Source organism: Vitis riparia, chromosome 2 (assembly GCF_004353265.1).
Source record: "Vitis riparia cultivar Riparia Gloire de Montpellier isolate 1030 chromosome 2, EGFV_Vit.rip_1.0, whole genome shotgun sequence".
In the NCBI taxonomy this organism is placed as follows: Eukaryota; Viridiplantae; Streptophyta; class Magnoliopsida; order Vitales; family Vitaceae; genus Vitis; species Vitis riparia.
In genome coordinates, this window is record NC_048432.1 from 7,731,974 (window position 1) to 7,755,167 (window position 23,194).

The window sequence follows — 23,194 nt, forward strand, 5'->3', positions numbered from 1 at the left end:
GATAGAATCTAGGCTAAACTAAATCCTTAGAAAGTAGGAACCGAAAATTCAAAGGGATAAAGCTTACTAATCACCTACTATTTTGAATTTAAAAAACAAATTTTAATAAAAATAGGAAATAACAAACTTAATCCTAAATAATATTCTCTACAGCAACAAAACTTATTATGACAGTTGCAAATTGGATGCTCAGGGGCCTATTTGGTAATTGTTCCTGAAAACAATTTTGACATAAAATAATTTTCTAATTTAGAAAACATGTTTGACAAACTTTTGATAGCAAACAAGTTTTTTGAAACTTGTTCTGAAAATAGACAATTTTTAAGAATAAATTTGAGGTGTGTTTAGATTTTTTATTGAGTTTTCTAAGCAATAATTAAAAAAATGGAGAATACTTTAAGAACTTTTGCATTGTACATAAATGTGTAATACTATCATGGAGAATAAGCCAAGAAAACTGTTTCTCATAATTGAGTTTTGAAACATGATTTTAATCCTAAAAATAATTAGAATTCTTCATAAAAACTGGTTTTGAGAACTGTTTTTGGGCCAACAATATTTCATTTGACACAATAGCCAAGCAAAGATGTGATGCTGAGATTTTTTAACTAAGAAGAGTGATTATAAGGGAAGAAATAGTCATTCAAGCATAGAACAAAATATAACATGCAATAAAAGCCTATTAGAATCATATTATATAAAATCCTATTAGAGGAAAAATAAACCAGGTCTTTATTATTCTAAATGAGCAAGGATACCAAATAGCAAGCAGTCTTTGGCCTAGGCTTTATGTAAACTATCTCATTTTGACCTCATCGCATTGCAATATTCCCTCATCTTGACATTGTGGCCACTACAACACTTTTATTATCATATTGATCCCATTGCGATCTTATAGTGGATGGTGTCTTCTTCTCCACCTTGATTTTTTTTTTCTTTATATGCTCCAATATTTTTTCTCTTTCAGCAAAGAGCACAATTAAGGATGAGAGGTGGTAAATATGTTGATTAATCGATTAAGGATGCTCAATCCAAGAGCCCTTCACCACCCCCGCCCCCCCCCAACCACCATTTTTTTTATTTTTGATAAGCAAAGATCAAATGTATAAAAAGAATCTAACAAAAGAGCACACCAAAGCATAGATGGCATACATAAAGGCACCAAAAGCCCAGATAAAGCAAAGAGACAAAAAAAACAACTCCCTCTCCCTACTTAGAGCTCAACCAATCAATAAATCCACCATGGGTATGGAGAAATCTCTTGTGCACTTTAACTCACTCCAAAAAATTATACACGAAGGATTGTTTGATTGTTTACTTCGCTTTTTAGTATTTTAAAAGGCTTTTTTATTTTTCTCCTTCCATATGGTCCTAAAAAGGTACAAAAGTGAAGCTCCCCAAGCTTTCTTCCTCTTATTCCCAACAAAGGATCCATGGCAACTAAAAGGGGCAACTCTTACTAAGGAGTGCATTACCCATGCTCCATCCAAGCCCTATCCTACTCCTAAAGGGTAATACATTAGGAGCGTGTGACCATTAAACTATTTATGATGCAAAGTAAAGTAGCACTTTTACCACATTTGTCAAAACCCAAAAAACACAACCTCATCCCTATCCCAAACCCTTACCACTCGAGCTAAGACTTAAGGACACATGACAATTAAGTGACAATGTGTGAACACCTCTAATCATAAAGCAAAACAAACTAACAAACATAATAAGAAAGCAGTCACTAAAGAAATCTAACTAGACCAAGTAAATATATTGTTGGCGAGTAAGAGTTGGGGATTGCTTCAGATAAACTCTAGCTAATTGTCAAATTGCTAGACATGCCTGTGTTGCTTTCTCCCTACAACCATACAAATCATCAAGGCCTTGTTCTGTTATTCATAGCGATATTTGGGGACTGCTTAGGGTAACTAATATTTCAGGCACTAAATGGTTCATAACTCTTTTTTTATGACCACATAAGGCTTTGTTGGGTATACCTTTTAAAAGAAAAATCTAAAACTTGCAAAATATTTCAACCCTTCCATTCAATGATTAAACCTCAATTCCAAGCACAAATCTAAGTCCTTAGAATTGACAACAATCACAAATAGTTCCATTCTATTTTGGGAGGTTACCTAGAAGAAAATGGCATCATTCACCAGAGTTCTTGTGTTAATACAACTTAACAAAATGGCCTTGCCAAGAGAAAAAATTGTCACCTCTTAGAACTTGCTCAAGCCCTCATGTTTACCATGTGTGTACCCAAATACCTATGTGGAAAAGTTGTCCTCACAACATGTTATCTGGTTAATCAAGTCCCAAGTCATGTCCTTTAGTATCGAATACCTAGTCCATCCTCACTAAGTCTTATCCCACATTTCAATCACTCAATTCCTTAACCTTCAAAACATTTGGTTTTCGGCCTTCATCCATGTCAATTACCAAAACAGAAGCAAACTCAATCCACAAGCCATCAAGTGCACATTCTTGGGATACTCTCCAACCCAAAACATGTACTAGTGGTTTTCTCCAACCATAAAGAAATTTTTTTTTTTGTCTCTAGAGATGTCACCTTTTTCAAGTCTCAACCGTATTGTTCTACAAACACTTTTCAAGGGGAGAACCTTGATATGAAGAGTGTTTTTGGGTAATAAACTCACAGCATATTAGTGTCTCATCTACCCTTGAACAGCCCAAGTCTAGAAATCTGCCTGAATTTGAATCCATGAAACTACCCAATTCCACTCATCTCAATCCAACTGAGCCTACTATGTCACCCACTCGACGCATTTCAAAAACTAGGGGAGATTTGGAGAGACAAGAGCTTCATGTCTAAAGTAGATGAATTTCAAAGGGAGCTACCTATCATTGAACCACACTATCACAAGCCTCAACTGAGTGTGACAGATTAGCAAAACAATACAAGTATTTTACATTTTGCCTAGAAAAATCCAAATCAATCTATCTCTGAAAATCTAGATTTGCCCATGGCCCTTAGGAAAGGTGTAAGATCCAACACTATGCACCCCATTTCCCACTTTATGTCATATGAAGATTTATCTTCTTCTTTATAAGCCCTTACTACTAACATTTTTGGTGTTGAGATTCCGAGGTCTATACAGGAGCCCTAACTATCCCCGAGTGGAAAAATATAGTACAAGAGGAAATGAAGGCATGGAAAAAAACAATAATACTTGGGAACTTGTTCAATTTCCAAAAGGGAAAACTACAATGGATTGTAAATGGGTGTTTACCTCAAATACAAATCAGATGGGAAAGTTGAGAGGTATAAAGCACATTTGGTTGCTAAAGGTTTCACCCAAATGTACAAGATAGATTACCTAGAGAAGTTTGCACCTATTGCCAAATTAAATACTATATGAGTCCTCTTTTCACTAATAGCCAACCTAGACTAGCCTTTTCAATAGTTGGATGTCAAGAATGTATTCCTAAATGGAGAACTAGATAAGGAAGTTTACATGAACTTGCTAATAGGATTTGAAGACAATGGAAGAAAAATTATTGTCTACAAGTTGAAATGATCCCTCTATGATCTAAAACAATCTCCCACGACATGGTTTGGGAGATTCACCAAAACTGTAAAAGGTCATGGCTTTACACAGGGGTAAACGGACCCTATTCTTACGGCACTCATCAAATGGTAAGATTGCCATCTTTGTAGTGTATGTTGATGATATAATTCTCACAAGGAATGGTCTTGAGGAGATGGAAAGGCTCAAGAGAGTTTCTTTTTTTTTTTTTTTTTTTTGATAGGAAACGACAAAGGGATATATTGATAGAAAAAAGGAGTACAAGAGAAGGATGAGAAATCCTCCCACCAAAGAAAACTAAACTACAAGAATACAAAAATAAGAAAATACACAGTAAAAACATACAAACTCTCTAGATTAGACCAACCCTATGGAATTGCACACCGCTATCCAATCAAGTTGTAACACATTAAGGGGAGTCTCCCTAAAAACCTTGGAACAGAAAGCCCAAAGAGAAGCAAGGAAATAAATAGAATCCCAAAGATACTCTGAATTCCTTACTTTATCCTCAAAAATCCTCGCATTTCTTTCCCGTCACACAGTCCAAATTAAAACGATGCTCGCAGCTTGCCACAAAACTATCCCTCTCTTAAATAAACCAAAACCATTATAATTGATGGACAGCATGTCGAAAATGCTCATCGGGGGAACCCAATCCATCTTGGCTAACTAAAATAATCTGTGTCACAACCCCATTGTCAAAGAGCAATGTAGGAAAAGATGATCTATTGATTCTCCATGTTTCATGCACAATTTACAAATATCAAGACTAAGAGCTTTATAGGGTCTTCTCAATTGTAGCAAATCATTAGTATTTACCTTATTGTGTGCCACTAACCAAACAAAGGACTTGACTTTGAAAAGGACTTAAGAATTTCAAACGAACTTAGTAGGGAAAACTGAAGGAGAACCAGAAAATTGGGATAAGGCTAGAAAGAAAGATTTGACTGAAAAAAAAAAAAAACCCTGAAGAAGATAAAGACCAAGATCTTGCATCTGAAACCGAAGGTGATAGATGCAAACCATCAAGTGACCGCATGAGGCCTTCTAAATCTTCTATCTCAGAATCGGAAAAGTTACGGTGGAAATTAAAGTTCCAAGAGAAAGGCTCAAGAGCGTTATGGCTACAAAATTTTGAAATTAAGGATGTTAAACCCCTAAGGTACTCCTTGGAATGGAAGTGGCAAGGAGCAAAAAGGGTATTATAGTCTCTCAAAGAAAGTATACTCTTAATTCATTAAAGGAAATAAGCATACTTGGTTGCAAACCTACTAATACACTAATGGATCAAAATAAGAAAATTAAAACATGTAGTAATGGGACTCCTATGGACAAAGGCAAATATCAACAACTTGTGGGTAAGCTTATTTATCTCTGACACACTCAATCAGATATTGCCTATGTAGTAACATCTAGAAGCGTTGTTTTGAATCCTGAGATATCTTAAAATGACACCTAGGAAGAGACTTTTCTTCAAGAAATCAGAAGAGACAAAATTAGAAGTCTTTACTGACGAAGATTGGGCAAGATCAATTCAAGATCGACAATCAACTTCAGGATACAACACCTTTGTTTAGGGAAATCTAGTGACATGGAGAAGTAAGAAACTGAGTGGTGACTAGAAGTACTGTTGAAGCTAAGTTTAAACCAATGGTTCAAGGGATTTGTGAATTGATTTGGTTAAAAATACTTCTAGGAGAACTGTGTGTGACTACAACCAATCCAATATTGCTATACTACAACAATAAAGCAATCATAAGTATAGTACAAAATCTGGTTCACCATGATAAAACAAAACATGTGAAGGTAAATTGTAATTTCATAAAGGAGAAGATCGAAAGTAGGATGCTTAACATGGTGTATAAGCCTACAAGGGAACAAGCAACAGACATCCTGACAAAGAGACTACCTCGTCAGGACTTTAATAAGCTCACAAGCAAGCTAGGCCTACAAGACACATAAAACCTAGCTTGAGGGAGAGTATTGGCGAGTAGGAGTTAGAGATAACTCCAAAAATAAACTCTAGCTAATTATTCGTGTATTTTATTAGAGTATTTATTTGTTTTCTGATTTCAAATGAAGACGTGTAACCACCTAGTTTTTAGCCTTCTGTTTCACGGTTTCCTAGTCCTTAGAAATACTTTATTTTTTTCATAATTATCTTCTTGTATAGACTACCTATTTAGGGCTTGCGTTCTCAATAAAATATAGAACAAAGAGTTACGTTTCCTCTTTGATTTCATATATAAATGGAAATTGTTCCTATAGAGGAAAGTGCTAAAATAAAAAATAAAAAAATAAAAAAAATAAAAAAGTGGACCAAAACTACTAAAATAAAAACCTAAGCTACATCCATCAAATTCCACATTCACACTCCCCATGCTGAAATGAAGGAACAAATTATTCAACCACCCCTTAGGCTTTTCCATGTAAACATAGAAGACCCCAAAAATAAATTAGATACTCACTTTGCAGAAAACTTTTTCCAATAGGTAACCTTTTTTTCTTTATTTTTTTTCTCCTTTGGGTGTGCAACCTAGAACCCATCCAATCCTCACCTTAAACCCTTGCTACTTGAGCACGGCCTAAAGGGCTTTGCTTTGTAAATAAGTTAAACTAGAATAAGTAATAATGCTATAAAGTGGGGTTCATTTTTGCTAACATTAGTGGAGGTTGTGCTCCAAAGAGTTTATGATAAATCAAAATCTACAATTCCCTTAAGCCCATTGAAGAATTTGGAGTAGGTAGAGATAGGCTAAAGCTCTCCCATCCTCAAAATAACACAATAGCTACATCTTTAGTAGACAAAAGAAAGACCATGGATTTTACAAGTGCTTTGAAAGCTCTTATGATTTTAATTCTAAATTAGTCAATACCCCTTTTTTTGCTAATAAAGTTGTCGACATACATACCAGCATCTTACTTCTCTAGGTTATGAAATTAGTAATTTTGTGTTTGAAGCACCTGAGTGTGTCGTTTGAGATAAAATTAAAAAATATTGTTTAGAAGTATATATAAATGCACACATATGGCCAATAAGCAAATTTCAGCATCTTTTGTCTTTGAAGCACCTAGGGGCTAGGAGCCTCCTCTGAGATGAAACTCAAACAATTGAGGTCAAGAAGCAATGGGTAGAGGTGTGTAGAAGCTTAGAGGAGTGGAAGGTAGGATAAAATAACACAAGAGATATCAGGAAACCATGTTTGAAATATTTTTTTTTGACAAGTAAATTTTTGTCCCCATTGGGACTTGAACTTGGAACCTCCCACAAACCCTCCCCATCCCTTTACCACTTGAACCACACCTCAAGGGCAACCATGTTTGAAATATAAGACTAACTATTCACTTACTCAAATAGAAACCCTACCAAGAAAATTGATTGACACTGCTGAACTTATGGCTTATGGAACAAGGAGGGGGGCACAAATATGACAATCCAACATGGACTTAAGCTGTCGAATATGGCAACCTCAGAGACATTAAAAAGATATATTACTGTGGAAGAGTTGGTTTGCCCGTGAGTCTTTCTTTGAATTTATGATGCAGAGACGGGGAAGATAGTGAAACTTTTTTTCCGGGCCGGCTTATTTTAAAAATCTGGGAAGCGACTCCCGTGTGAAATGGAGTTTCTGCTGATGGCAAAGTGTCAGAGAAAGCAAAAGGCATGACTTTACACTATTGTTTTCCTATTCCTTAGTATTAGTGATGTGCATTTCACATTTCTTCCTTTCCAATGTGATTTTGTAATCCTAGAAGCAGCATCAAACTAAGATAATAATCTAAATATTTACTACCTGTTTGCAATATACCACACAGCAAGGAAAGAGAGCTTTACTTACAAATTTCTACTCTTCAAATAGTGAACCTCAGCACCTTTAGCTTCCATCTGTGAATATACATTTTTAAGCTTCTCCTCTTTCTCATCTCTTTCTTTCCTTAGCTCCAAGCATTCCTGCTCCTGGAAATGTATAAACCATTTATCACAAATAAACTCTTTAACAAGATATCAAACTTTGAGAGGATTAAACTGATTAAGGTCATGGTCCAGTATCAGCATTGTATGAAGGACAAATTTGGATTTGGAAAATGTTAAAACAAGATCAATAGGTAGCAGATTATATGAACAAAAATATTCCATAGAAACTATATGCCAACCATAAACACATTGGTATTATTCTTTTCTAATGGTTGATGGTTGTTAGAAAATAACAATGTTGTGCAAACAAACACAGGAATGCTTCCTACCCCAAAAAATAAAATAAGACACCATGAAAAATTGTAAATTCATATGCATGGTTGCATAATCCTAGTTTTAAGAAACACCCACGAAGAACATCTGGAGAAATATTTGGCCATTAAATGTTTCCAGTTTACCTTTAGTTATTCAATTGATAATGCCTAGAATTTTTCACTTCTAGTTTGACAAGCATCAGCCAGACCATGCTTGATGGCCCTTTGCAACATAATTTCATCCTTTTTCTGATGTTCCTTATTTCTGTCATAGACTCTACAGCTTTTACAAGTTCTCATCTAGTAAACTTTTAGATAAATAAAAAAATTGTTTGCTTGATCTGTCTCACTTTTATCTAAATTTTCAGTGGTAACATCATTTTAGATCAAGTGTTTCATTCTTATTCAGCTTTCAGATGAACCTTCATTCCTTCATATTGTGATTTTCATTTATCCTCATCCTTGGCAAAATCAAGATCTATTTATCATCTTGTAGCATATTTAAAATCTTCCTTGGCAAAGAATCAGGTCTGTTCTTTTTCATAATTTTTTTGAATATTTTAATATACAATTAGTTTAAATTAGACTCAGTTACATTCACAAGTATCATTCATCTTGCCTTGATCTTGCAAGAACTTGTTAATATGTATTAGCAATATGGAGGAGACCAAGATGAATTACAGTCAAAGAACATATTGGAACTTAACTTGAGTCAGAGAAGAGAACAAACTAGAGCCTTACATAAGATTTCATGAGTATCATTCATTTTGCTTTGAGCTCACAAGAACTCACTAACATGTATGCGCAATACTCAAATGTGTCACTCATACCTGTCTTGAAAATAAAATGTTATTTTTTTTTTGGGGGGGGGGGGGGGGGGGGGGGGCGCGCAAAAGAATCCTGAAACCATTTAGATTCGGCTATGATTAGAGTGACCATCTCCAGGTCTATGCTGGGGATCAAAGGGGTGTAGAAACTATGAATATGATGATCATCATCATTGTTCAGATTCATCGCATGGGTATGGGTATGTGTATTTTGTTGGCAAATCATCTCATACTCCACTTGAAAATCATATGCATAGTTACAGCCATTTGGTATGGTGGGATCAACTAGCAGCCTTTTGTGTTTCACTTAAAACCAAGATGAATCACCAACATAAAATTGAATCAAAATGATCCAATACTGTGACAGTTGTTGATCCTCTAGACCATGGGGCTAATAAGTATGTGTGTATGTGGATATTTAATGGGTGTGCACATGCGTAAAGTTTCTAAAGAAAAGGGAACACAACCTAAGCACACGAGGTATTCAAAGCCAACAGAACAAAAAGGAAAGCATGGAGCAGCTGGTTCAACAAGATTACAAGACCCTAAACTATCTACAAAGCCAACTAAGGAGATTTCTACATCCATCACTAAACCTTTGAACCACAAAGACGGTATTAGGCATAGTTCACAAGGCACACTCAAGGCACAAAGGCCTTTTAGAGCACAGGAGTAAGGCACAAACCAAGGCATGTGTCTGAGAAAAGTGAGACATACAAGGGCAATTCTATAAAATATTGTAAATTTTAACATGCAAATATTTTTTTCATATATTCTGATCAAAAATATATAATTTTTCATATATTCATATATGTTTTATTGTTGCTTCAATTATAAAGGAAAAAAAAATTATATGCAAATAAAATGATCATCACTAAAAAGAAAATCATGTAAAAAGACAATTTTCAATGTAGAACCTACTGAAATTAATTTCTTTTTACAAAAATCCAAACGATATTTCTTTTTTAAATAAATAAATATAATATATATGTATATATACTTACATTCATACATATATACATATATATATATATAATAAAAGGTGAAAAGTTAATGAGTAATGGGGGGAGTTACATGGGAGTGCATGGGGAATTGAAAAGGTGGGGGGTGGATGGGGAACAAGAAAAGTGGGGGGTGGTAGGGAACAAGAACAAAGAAAAAGGGCACTCCCCTTTGGAGTCAACAGTTAGGCTCTTAGCCAGGTGCACATCCCTTTTGGAGTTAATAGCTAGAGCTCTCAGCCATATACACTTCTTCACAACATCTTCTTCTTCTTGACGTCTTCTTCTTGGTTCGGTGGGTTTGTGTGGACCAAGGTGATCTTCTACTCATTAGGCTTCCTCTTCAAATAAGGTTAGCTAAGGGTCTACGAGTATCGTAGCATGTTGGCAATTCCAAGTCAAAATGCCATTATAGGCTCCCAACTCAATTTTCAAATTATTATCCACCCTTAAAGATAGCTAGAGGTAATGGTATGCAGTTTGAGGCTGTAGATAGTTGTAAAAATTGATCAATCAGGTTTCAAATGTGTGTTTTGTGCTTAAAATCTTGTTAGAAGCTCCAAGGTTGTAAATCTTCAAAAATCATTCAAATAGCTAAGTATTGGGATAGAGCCCTGGAAAGCAAGACATGATATAACAAATTTTAGATTCATTAATAGATGTACACAAAATAGAGAAGAAAAAGGGATATTCTTCTTATTTTTCAGTTTTGAAATTACATAGGAATAAATAGGCTGAAACAAAAAACCACAAATCTGGGACCGAACAACTTGAACAACCTAACAACTTTGACCTATCTGAAATTCCAAATTTAATCAGTTTTAATTAGTTCAGATTTATTGGAAAACAAAACAGAAACTTTAACAAATAATCCTAATATTTCTACACTCCTAAAGTTGGTGCATAGATACTAATAATGCCTAACTTGCTGACTAGAGTTTTGAACCCTAGTCTAGAAAGGCTCTTAGTTAGAACATCTGTTATATGTTGTCTTCTGGTAACAAATGGCATATAGATAACGTCACTTTCAAGTTACTCTTTGATAAAATGTCTATCAATCTCGACATGCTTCGTGCAATCATGTTGAATAGGATTGTTTGCTATGCTAATTGTTGCCTTGTTATCACAGAATAACTTCATGGGAGGTTCCGAATTTAACTTAAGCATTTCAAGAACTCTTTTCAGCCACAACATCTCACAACTCCATTTGCAATAGCCCTGAACTCTGCTTATGCATTACTTAGCACTCCCACATTTTGTTTTTGCTTCTCCATGTAACAACATTAGCGTAGTCACGGATAAAAATGATCCTATTTCATCAATTCTCGGATATTCCAGTCCTTTCTCTTGGAATTTCAATTTTCGTCAAAATCTTACTGATTTTGAGATAGAAGATTTAGAAAGCCTTATGCGGTCTCTTGATCGTCTACACATATCTCCTTCGGTTCCAGATAAGAGATCCTGGTCCTTATCTCCTTCAGGTCTTTTCACAGTCAAATCTTTCTTTCTGGCCTTATCCCAATATTCCGAGTCGCCTCCAGTGTTCCCTACTAAGTTTGTCTGGAATTCTCAAGTCCCTTTCAAAGTCAAGTCCTTTGTCTGGTTGGTGGCGCACAAGAAGGTTAATACTAATGACTTGCTACAATTGAGAAGACCCCACAAAGCACTTAGTCCCGACATATGTAAGTTGTGCATGAAGCATGGAGAAACAGTAGATCACCTTTTCCTCCATTGCTCTTTGACCAAGGGGTTGTGACACAGATTATTTCAGTTAGCAAAGATGGATTGGGTTTCCCCAAGGAGCATCTCTGACATGTTTTTTACTAATTTTAATGGTTTTGGATCTTCTAAGAGAGGGGTTGTTTTATGGCAAGACGCGTGCATCGCGTTAGTGTGGGTGGTGTGGCGGGAAAGGAATGCAAGGATTTTTTAGGATAAAGCGAGGAATTCAGGGTATCTTTGGGAATCTATTCGTTTTTTGGCTTCTCTATGGGCTTTTTGTTCTAAGGTTTTTAAGGGGATACCTCTTAACATGTTACAACTTGATTGGTTAGCGGTGTTTAAATAGACCGTTTGCTTTTTCTCTCATTGTATTTCTTATATTTGATTGCTTGTAGTCTTGTTTTTTTTTGTGGGAGGATTTCTCATCCTTCTAATTGTACCTTCTTTTTATCAATATATTCCGTTGTCGTTTCCTATCAAAAAAAAAAAAAAAAATGTAACAACATTGCCTCAAAGAAAGGCACAATAACCAAAAGTTGATCTTTTATTTATGACTGAACCTCCCTTGTCTACATCTATAAATACTTCTCTTATCACTTTTCTTGAACAATAGACCTCTTCTTGGTGTACTCTTTAAATATTTTAGGATCCTATATGCGGCTTCAAGATGTTTTTCGTATGGTGAGTGCATAAATTAGCTCACAACACCGACAGTGAATGCTATGTCAGGCCTTGTGTGGGAAAAGTAAATTAACTTCCCTACAAGACGTTGGTACCTTCCAATTTCAACTGGCACCCCCTTGGTTAGTTCTCCAAGCTTAAGGTTTAGATCCATTGGGCTTGCTTGGTTTGCAGCCACTCATTCCTATTTCCTCAGACAAGTCTACAATGTACTTACTTTGTGTGACAACAATTCCTTTTTTTGATCTAGCAACTTCTATTCCCAAAAAATGCCATAAGGAGCCCAAGTCTTTAATCTCAAATTCAACTGCAAGGCATTTCTTCAATCTTGCTATGGTCATAGCATTTCTTTATCAGAAATTTGATATATGTTCCTTAGAGTTAGAATATGTCAACTAATCACCTAATTGGTGGGATCCGTAATTCAAAGTTGGAGAGGTAATCTTGATAGGTGATAGCACCACCTTGTTAAATTACGGACAACGATTCATGGGGAGTCTGCATGCAGTAGGCAATAGGTCATAAACCTGAGTTTCATCTTGTTATTATTTACATAGGATACCGAAGTGTAGTTAATTCTCTATAATAGGATATTGAATCAACTTCAAAATTGGATTCTGAGGGATTCAATACTCCTATGGATCCCAGTGGTCGCCGCTCAAGCTCATATGCCTTGACCGCACAATTTATGAGGGTTGGAAACACTCTAAGTTCACTTATATGCATAAGGGCGTTTTGGTAATTACATAAGGTTATGTAGGGTTAATGAATAGTATCTTTGGATAAGGCTAATTGATTAATTAGAAAACCCTGTTGCATTAATTAAATAATTAGAACCCTTTTTGGGCTTGATTAAGTGATTCAAGCCCATGTGGGCTCATGTCACTTAAGTCCAATGGGGAACCCTATAAATACCCCCCTAAGGGGTTAAGGTTTCTAGTTAGCCGTCTTCCACCATCTAGAGAAATGAGAGACCTTTAGCCTCCACCCTCCCAAACACCCCATTGTTTGAATGCTAAGGATTGAGGTAGAATCATCAAGCAGAAGATCATGGGGTTACGAGACTTCACTTTTGATCCTCTCCAAACATATCTGATTTAGGAACATCTAAATCAAAGGTAAAGTTTTCTATAGCAGTTTTTTAGATCCTTTACTGTTAAAAATTGTATTTTTACTTCCGTTGCATAAGATTTAAATGCCCTAGGGAGCTTTCATACATCTAACCTAAGCCTAGGATAAGGAACAGAGAGATCTGAGTTTCCCTACACTAAGTGCAATTGATCCATCTTAAGAACTCAAGTGTAGTCTAATATTTGATTCAAGCTTAATTGATTGACATACGATTTTTCTTTACAAATTTGAGTCGTTGGATTGATCCTCTTACCTTCTATTTAAAACAAATTTTTCATGTAAGGGTTTGAGAGAGAAAAAGAGCAACCATGTGATAAAGCCTTTGAACTTCAACTTCTCCAAATTGGGAGTGTTTAGGTTGTGGGAAAATATTTTGAATTGCAAAAAACAAAAAATTGAGTGAGAGATGATTTTTCCAATAAAATAGGTTGATTCAATTCTACTTTTCATCCTTTCTCTCTAGTTCTACATTGTTAGGGTAAACCCCAATGTTCTTTTTGATTGGGTATCAAGAGAAGGCGGAGATTGTGTTCTATGGTAATTCCAAGTGTGCTCCATATGAACATGGTGTGAAGCTAAAGTTCAAAAGGTAAATAAGCAATCTAAAAGAGGATCAAAGTTTTTAGACAAGGTAAAAACTTGTACTTAGTGAAAGGACCTCTCATCCTTCTCTTGTAATCTCATATTTTTAATGAATATGTTTTTATTTCTGAAAAAAAAAATGTACTTAGTGTTTTCTTCAAAATGGATTTTGTAATCATTAGAGATCTGTGGTTTTTTTATTTTTTAAGACCATATTTGGTTGACTGGATATGATATGGGAAAGGATAAAAAAGAGGATATTATATCATATCCCATATTTGGTTGGTGATGGGACACTATAAACAATCTCATCACTTATCCTATCATATGTTCAATCAAACATAGGATAGGATAAGTGGTGGGATATATTATCCACCCCTTTTTTTATATCCCTTCTACATGGAATATGTTAATCCTATGCTAAAATATGGAATATGCATATATCATGTATCATAAATTTATTTTTTTATCTACTCATTTTGCAAAATAAAATTTTTTTTATTATAAATTAAATTTATGGTTAAAAAAGAAAAACTAAAAAAACATTTATAAAATAATATTAATATATGTATTACTTAATATATAAATATATTATTTTTATATATTGAATAACATAATATAAAAAAAAATTATTCATAAAGTTTAAATATTCTAATCATGAATATTATTAAACATAAGAAATTTTTCATTTTTTTTAAATAGAAAATATTGGAGTGTGATATAATTTTTACTTTAAACATCGAAAAATAATATATATTTTATATTATTTTTTATTTATTTCATAAATTAAATATAAACATGATATAACATATCTCATTGGATATAATATCCAAGGCTATCATGTCCATTAAACATGTATTTCCTATCCAATGAGATATGATATCCTAGGATATACATATCTCATCCTATCCTATCCCACCACATTATGTCCATTGGATATAATATCCAAGGACATCATGTCCTATTAAATATGTATTTCCTATCCAATGAGATATGATATCTTTGGATATATATATCTCATCTTATCCTATCACACCAACCATAGTCTAAAAGATTTTCCATACTAAATCTTTGTATCTTTGTACTTTTATCTCCCGTCTCTCTACACTCTCAATTTCATTTTATTCTACTTGAATAATATATTATTGATTAATCCGCAATGTTTGGAAGAGCAATGGTATTTTATTAGTGCATGTGGCTCAATATACCCACTATTATAGATGATGGCCTGATGTGTTTTTGTTCCTATAGTTATGGGAATTAATGAAATTAATTATTATCGATGAATGATTGCTTAAACTATTTGCAATTGTTTTCTTATTTGCATGTGTCTTGCATTGCTTAAACGGTTTGAGAGAGTGTTGCTACATCATTATTGCTTTTGTTATTTATCATTTGTTAAAAATACTAATAAAAGAAAAACAAGAGAAAATCACAGGGATAAAATTTGCAAGTCAACATTTGAAATTTTTAAAAGGGCACTTATCCCCCCAAAACCCCCCACCCCTCCCCCCTTTTTCCCCCTCCCTGCACTTATGTGTAATCCATGACTAAGATTAATCTTCAAGGTTAAAAGGGCTCAACGAAACAACATTGTTTTGTTTCAGCTTTTCACAAAAAGGTATAGGCAAATCGATATCATTTCAGTTTGATTTTTTTTCAAAAATTAAGTCTCAAAATGATGTCATTTTTGCATGGATTAAGAATATATATATATATATACCAACATGGCCTCAAACCACATAAGTAACCAACTCAAATAAGGCATTTGATCTAGAGAATATATATATATATTTGAGTTGGTTACTTATGTGGTTTAAGGCCATGTCAAGGTTGAGGATAAATTTGGATAAAAGTGAGTTGATTCCAATGGGGAGAGTGGAGAATGTAGGAGAGTTGGCTCAAGAGTTTGATTGCAAGATTAGTGCGCTCCCTTCTTCTTACTCAGGTCTTCCCTTAAGCGCTCGTTTCAAGGATGTAACAGTTTGGGACGGTATAGATTAGAGACTTCGGAAAAGGCTATTAATTTGAAAGAGACAGTATATTTCCAAAGAGGGTAGGCTTACCCTAATTCGAAGCACCCTTTCTAGTATGCCTATTTATTTTATGTCTTTGTTTTGCATCCCAAGGGGAGTCAAATTGAGGTTAGTGCAAATCCAAAGGAACTTTCTTTCAGGAGGAGGGGCCCTTGAGAGGAAGCCTCATTTAGTAAGTTGGTCTATTGTCTACTCAGATAGACATAAGGGTGGTTAGGGAGTGAGGAATTTGACATTGCTCAATAAGGCCCTCCTATGCAAATGGAGTTGGCGTTTTGCAATGAAAAGGGAGGCCTTTTGGAGACAAGTTATTTGTGGGAAGTATGGGGAGGAAGAGGGAGAGTGGCATTCTTGTGAAGCGAGGGAAAGGTTTGGGGTTGGTTTATCAAAAGCCATCAAGAGAGAAGGGGGGACAATGGGCGACAATATGGCTTTTTCTATGGGGAATGGGAGGAGAGTTGGATTTTGGAAGCACAGCTGGTGTGGCGACGATCTTTTGTGCACCACTTTGCCCTCCTTATTTAATGTATCCTTATCTAAGGAAGTTTGGGTGGAAGATGGTTGCAACCATTCAAGAGAGGGAGGTTGGGATCCCCGTTTCTCTAAGCAGCTCAATGATTAGGAGGTGGTTGACGTAGAGCGTTTCTTTTAGAGATTGCAAGGAAGAAGGACGTGTAGAGATGTTGAGGATCAGGTGGTACAAAGTTGAAGGATGGTAAATTTACTGTCAAATCTCTCTACAAAGCTTTGTAATAGGAAAGACAAGGGGAATTTCCTACTAGTATAATTTGGAGCTCATGGGTCCTGCCGAGGGTGGGTTTCTTTGCTTGAGAGGCTACTTAGAATAAGATCTTAACCTTAGATCAGATTCAAAGGAGAGGGTGGTCTTTGTATAACAGATGTTATTTGTGTCATTCAGAGGAAAAGCCTCTTGATCACATTCTTTTGCATTACAATATTGCAAAGAGTCTCTGGCACTTGTGTTCTCAATTTGGGGTGTCGTAAGCGCTTCCGTTTTCAGCTAGAGAGACATTGTTAGGTTAGCATGGATCTTTTGTGGGTATGAAGAGGAAAATAGTGTGGCAAGCTACTCTCATGTGCATTTTCTGGATAGTTTGGAAGGAAATAAACAATAGAGCATTTGAAGATGAGAGTCATTCAATTCAAAAGTGTAAATGTTATTTCCTTTGTAACCCTTGGGCGTGGGCTAAGGGGTTTTTAGTTTTTGGTCCCTCTTCCGTTGTTGATTTTGTAGATTGGTTGGGCTATGATTGAGGGGGTGTTGTTCTTATTAGCCCCCTGCTCTTTTTTTACGCGCTCTTAGGCGTCCTTTGTATACTTCTTGTGTACTTTGTGTGGCGCTTTTTTGGAGTGCCTTGCTCCAATCATGTAGTTAAGCTCCTAAAGTGATGCCTTATTGAAGGCACTCCATTTGGCACTAGGCAAGGAGCTATGGCAACCACATCACAATACCTTACACTAAACGCACCATTTAAAACGATGATATTAAGTTACTCCTTTACAACCAATGATGAAAATGTCGGTTTCGACGAATATATCGGTAACTTGATTTTATAGATATATTGGGATATATCGAAAAATATTGGTGGATATTTTAACACAAAATATCCATAAGCCGAAAAATTGATTAAAACTCATGAAAATATTGTAAAAAAATTCTAGTAAATGATAAACATATAATTTTATCGAAGAAATTGATACTGATATTTAGATAAGTTTTTTTATTTAAAAATATTAATAAATTTATTTATAAATTTATATTTGTCTTGCACTTGGTTTGGATATAAAATACATGATAAAATAATTAAATTCAACTTATTTATAATAATTTCAGTTTAATTAATTTATAATATATATATATATATATATATGAATTCATACACGAATTCAACACAAATGAAGATATGGTGTAATGGCACAAGGCATTCCTCACAAATGTGAGGTCCTCGGTTTGAGTATCGGTCCTGTGCGTAGTGAAGTGAGCTTTTTAAAGTGTAAAGTATAGCCATCCCACATCAATAATTTGAAAGAGAGCAAAGCCCTATTCAAAGGTTGTCACCCTATAGTAGCAGTGCTTATATTGTGGGTTGTTGGGCTTACTAGACTGTCTTATCATGGCCCAGTGCATGAATAGGTTGAATTTTTAGATGAAACCCATTGAAAGGTGTTGACATGGCACCAAATAAATTGTCGATAACATCGAACCATCCGCGAATTTCAATATATCGTCGATAAATCAGCAAAAATGTGAGAAAATCCTGAAAAATCGGATGATCAACATATTTGTGCTATTTGTTGTGTCCGAGCCCTCCAATAATATTTCAAACACTTTTTACAACTAAATGACTATTCCAAACCGCCAAAGGACCTTCTATTCCTCTTTTTCGATATTTCTCAGAAGAAGCACGATGGAACAATCTTTCGTCCCACCTCATATTTCTTTTCCTTGAAAATGTCATGTGAAGACAATAAAACATCACTATCTATCTCGAGAAGAGCTAAAGACACCCCAAAAAGGGAGAATATCAAAGACAACAAATTAGAAGACCATCTACAATAAATAAGAATATGGTCTACAATTGACACAAATAATATCTACTAACCACATTGGCATCCACTTAGTTTATCAACCTTTCAAATGAAAGAAGCTAATTTTGGATGGCACTTTAAAATGCCAAATCTCTCTACCTGAGAAAAAGACAAGATTGCATGCCAAACTCGTGTAGAAATTGGTAGGATCTAAGAACAAGCCCTTGTGAGATGCCTCCCAAAACAGTCCTATGGTCAAAGGCCACTACATCTAAAATCTGCAAAAAGGACGCAACAAGCTCCAGCCCCTTTGGACCAACTCATGCAAAAGGGAAGGATTTTAGTCCATTGGTTTTGATTTGTGTAAGTAATATGAATTGTAGTATAGCACATACTTCATGGTTTTTATTATTCTCACCCTTTGGTATTTCTGGAGTACTTCCTAAGACAATATCTTTTATAGGCAATAAAAGATAATATATTAATTGCACCTTAGAAAGGGCACACCAAGGTACACATGATGTATTTAATATGCACAAACGGCTATCCAAGGAAAAAGAAAACAAAAACAAGCTCCCTCTCCTTCCTTAGGTTTCAACCAATCGATAAAACCTAGACATTGAGTGATGATCTATGTATAATCTGACTCATCCCAAATATTTAAGAATAACTTGAGTAGTTGCATAGAGGGATGGTGAGAAAAGGGAAAACGAAAGTATGGCTTTTTGTTGCACATAGAAGCTACAAAACAAAAATAATTTTTATGCTTAAATCAATCACAATTGAAGCTGAAAAATGTTTTTGAATAGGCTACAAGATCAATAGAAGATGGAAGCTCTACTTCTACAGATTTTATTGATGTTTTGAGTAGTAAAGAGAAGCAGAAAATTTTGTTCTCCTCCTTTTTTCTTTGTTTTCCTTCTGTCTTCTTGGTCTTTGTTTACATCCCTGGTGCATGGTTTGCAACCCCTCTTAGCCTCATTGGATAAAATCTTTTACATCTCAAAAATACTAGTTTTATCTCCCAATCAAAGAAGCCCCTCTTGAATATAGGGGTCTACCTAGCTTGAAAACTTAATCCTTCCATCCAACAATCCACCAACTAAGCATCTTAGAACATAGATACACTAAAGAGTAGATAGACACTGCCTCTTCCAAGAGGTTAGCCACTTCTTAAATATTTCCTCAATAGGTTCCAGAACTGAAAACAGTTTAAAAGCCACCCCTAAGGATAAGCCCAAATAGGTAGCTCAGAGTTGCACCATTTTTCATCCAGACCATGAGGCCAATTGCTCCACACCCTCCACCTTTCACACCAGATGAACTCACTTTTGATCAAGTTAACCTTCAGCACTAAGACCACTTCAAAGCATGATGGAGTCCATCTCAAATATGATAACTATTACTTTTCTGCTTCACAAAAGAAAATGGGTCACCAGCAAACAGAATGTTGGAAACCGCAAATTCCTTTTCATTTAATCATTCTCTTTGCTTCCAATCCACACCACCAATTTTAAGAAGATTAACTGTTCTAATCCTAGGTTTCTAACTATTTACTTTCAGGGTGCAAAAACCACCACCACTTCAAAACCATTTGCCTTACCTAAAGCATCAAAAGATTCTAAATCCATGGTAAAGGTGGAATATGACTCTATCTATCATGTAAAACTAAACTTGGCATTCCCTTTCTTCAACTCCCCCAATATAAGTGTTGTAGGTTGGATCTATACAAGCAAAACCCTATCAAAATTTATGAAGAAGCATAAATCATGCAAGTAATTATAACTTTTCTCCATGAGCTAGCATTCATCTCTATGCAAGACCCGATCCTTTTTTATAGGCAAATAAAAATTTATTAAAAAGCACCTCATGAAAGGGTGCACAACCTATACTACAGTTTCAAATGGTCCGCCTATTTGATTTGTGAAGTGCAAGGATGTCAGCCTGCCTGCATGGCGTCTTGAGTGAGGAAGATGCAGTTCAACAATTGTGATGGTTCTGGTTAAAAATCCAAAAATATACTAAAGCAATGATCAAGATGCAAAGTATACTAACCTACTCAGTCCTGGAAACAGGGGTGCAAAAATAAAAGAAAGGAATGATTAGCTATCATAAAAAAAAAATTAAAAAAAAAAAAAGTGGCAACACATAGAGAAACAACCATACCAGGTATGTCAGCTGCTTGGAGACACGTTGCAGCTCTCCCTGCAATTGTAATTCATAAAAAGCTCACATCTCAATCTGGCCTCTTAGATCCAATATCAAATAAACTAATTCTTCACAAAGCTCAAGAAAGAACAAAAGGTTCATAAGCATTCGAAACCATCAAGTTTTGTAAGATATACCCTTTTTATCTACTAGAAAAAACAATAATAATAGTAGTAGGAACAAAATACTCTCCATTTGGTGGCTTAAAAAAGTGTGGAAAATGGAAAAAAAAAATTAGGACCTATTATGCAGTGGAAATGAGGAATTGCTTTATGTTTTGGAAAACAGAAAATCAATGAAAAGACATAGAAAACATGTTCTTTAACTCGCTTTCAAAAATGCTTTTGGAAATGTTTCCTGCAACGAGGCCATTTTAAAATAACACTAAATGTTGTGTTGTGTGTTTCTAAAAATTCAAATATTTTAACCATCGAAATGATCCAAAAATGAACACATTCATTGTTTTCATTTTTTTAAAAGAGAACATTTCGTCTTTGCTACCACACAAGCAATTGAGACATCCATTTAGTGCTATTTCGATTTATTAACAAAAAAAACAAAAACCTCAACTTAATTCAGACTGATAATTGCTCACGATGAAATTGAGCAAATATAAGATTTCCACTTCATTTTTTACTAGTACCTAGGCGACTGGACAGACCAACCGTAGAACTGTAAGAGACAAAATAAATAAATAGATAAGAAGAAAAAGAAAAAGAAAAAGAAAACAAAGACGGACATTGTGAGAAAACAACCAATGATTTCTTTTCTCTCCTTTTCTTTTCTTTCAATTTCTTAACAGCCAAACGGAAATGAAGAAATCAATCATTCCGTTTCTTCTTTTATTCAGAGACACCAAGAAAATGAAAATCGCAACCCAACTCAGTCGGATAAAAGCCCAAAACACAATTGAGTTGAGCTTTTCAGCTCCTTGGGAACCAAAACAAAAGCCAAACATAAGAGTTCAACTTTTCTTTTCTTTTCCTCTTTCTCTACATGTTTCTCGTCATCCAAATGGAAAAGTGGGATTTCAACTTTCTTATGCTTTTCCACCAGTTCCTAAGGAACCAAACAAACTAAGACCAGAAACTAAAACAAGAGAGAGAGAGAGAGAGAGAGAGAATATTATTTTGTTTTCCATTCCAAGATTTTCAGGATCGAAATAAAAACCCTAACCTTCAATCGATTGACTTGGAGGTCTCTGGCGTCTCCATGTTGAGCGTCTGTGTTGAGTCTCTGGGAGAGATGCCGAGGAGGAGAGTGGGTGATAGTATCGGTATTCTCATAACGGGAGTGAGAAAATTCCAAATGTGGGGGAGAATGAGCGTGAGGGTACTGAGAGGAAGAAGCGTAACAGGGTGCAGCCGTGGAAGACAAGGCCAATTCCTCCACTTGGATCAGCTGGTCCAAGAAGTCCGCATCCCATTCTTCAAACCCCTCTTCTCCGCTCATCCCTTCCTCCTTTGGGCAAAGCCTCGACTCAGGTTCAGGAGAATTCAAATTTTAAGAGAGAGAAACACCTTACCTAAAAGGTGTTTTTGAAAGATGATCAGAAAAATACCTCGCCAAACCCAATTCATTAGTTTCATCCTCCTTTAATAAAGGCCTATTCGATTAAAAGGTACATTGAAAAATGAAAATTCCAAAGAATGAACTTTCCCTATGTTGACGAGCTAAAAAAAAAAAATCTCTGTATTTTCTATTTACTACTTTCAGCCTTTTCAGTTTTATTTAGCCTAAAAAATAGGTAGGAGATAATTTCAAAATTCTCTATTTATCTCTTAATTGGTCACAATCTCTCTTAATTTGTTTCACCAAATTTGCCAACACTAGATTGGCTCAAAAATACGTTACATTCCCAACTTGCATGTTAGATTTACTAAGTAACCCTTTCAGTAATCCTTTAACATTAGTCCATTGTTCTTTAGTTGGAATGTCAAACATGCAAATCAATCCATCTTCCAATTTCTCTTTAATAAAATATTGATCAACCCCCACATTTGGTTTAATCATATTGGATTAGGTTATGAGTTATATTGATAGTCGCTTTGTTGTTACAATAGAGAGCTTCATAAGTAATGGATTAGGAATTTTCAAATCTTAAGTAGTTTGTTCAACCAAAATAAGTCACAAATTCCATGAGTAGCAGATCGAAACTCTGGTTCAATGCTACTCCTTACCACCACCATTTGTTTTTTTTACTTTTCTAGCTAACTAAGTTGCCTCTAACAAAAGTGCAATACCCTAAAGTGGATCTTCTATCCATTACACAATCTGCCTAATCAACATATGTGTGGCTTCAATCTGCAAATGGTCATGATTCTCAAATGGTAATCCTCTCCCCGGTGTCCCTTTTTGATATATGAGAATTCACTTGATTGCTTCAAAGTGTTCATCTCTTGGTGAATGCATGAATTAACTTATTGTACTAATTGTAGAAAGATAAATTAGCTTTCCAACTAACCTTTGGTATTGTTCTCGATTTCTCATTTTTCCTATTCTTGCTTCTTCTAGTTCATGTGGTTCCATTGGAGTCTCCACTGGCTTACAACCAAGTAACCCAATTTATGAGAGTAGGTCTAACACATATTTCCTTGGTGTGATAAATATTCTTTTCTTGGATTTTACAAATTCCATTCCTAAAGAAGAACTTTAAAATTGTAAGATCTTTAATTTCAAATTCT

At 35.1% G+C, this 23,194-nt stretch overlaps 1 protein-coding gene across 2 annotated transcripts in view; it reads right to left on the reverse strand.

Annotated features, from left to right (window-relative positions):
* Positions 1-22,057, reverse strand: part of LOC117931331 (protein SENSITIVE TO UV 2) — a 78,288-nt gene extending 56,231 nt beyond the window's left edge. For both annotated transcript variants that reach the window (XM_034852291.1, XM_034852282.1), the window contains exons 1-3: positions 21,687-22,057; positions 20,469-20,507; positions 7,382-7,500 (exon numbers count right to left, since the gene is read on the reverse strand). In XM_034852291.1, coding sequence (XP_034708182.1) covers positions 7,382-7,500; positions 20,469-20,507; positions 21,687-21,962 — 434 coding nt within the window. In that variant the 5' untranslated portion in view covers positions 21,963-22,057. The remainder of the gene's footprint in view (positions 1-7,381; positions 7,501-20,468; positions 20,508-21,686) is intronic.
* Positions 22,058-23,194: the final 1,137 nt, after the last annotated feature.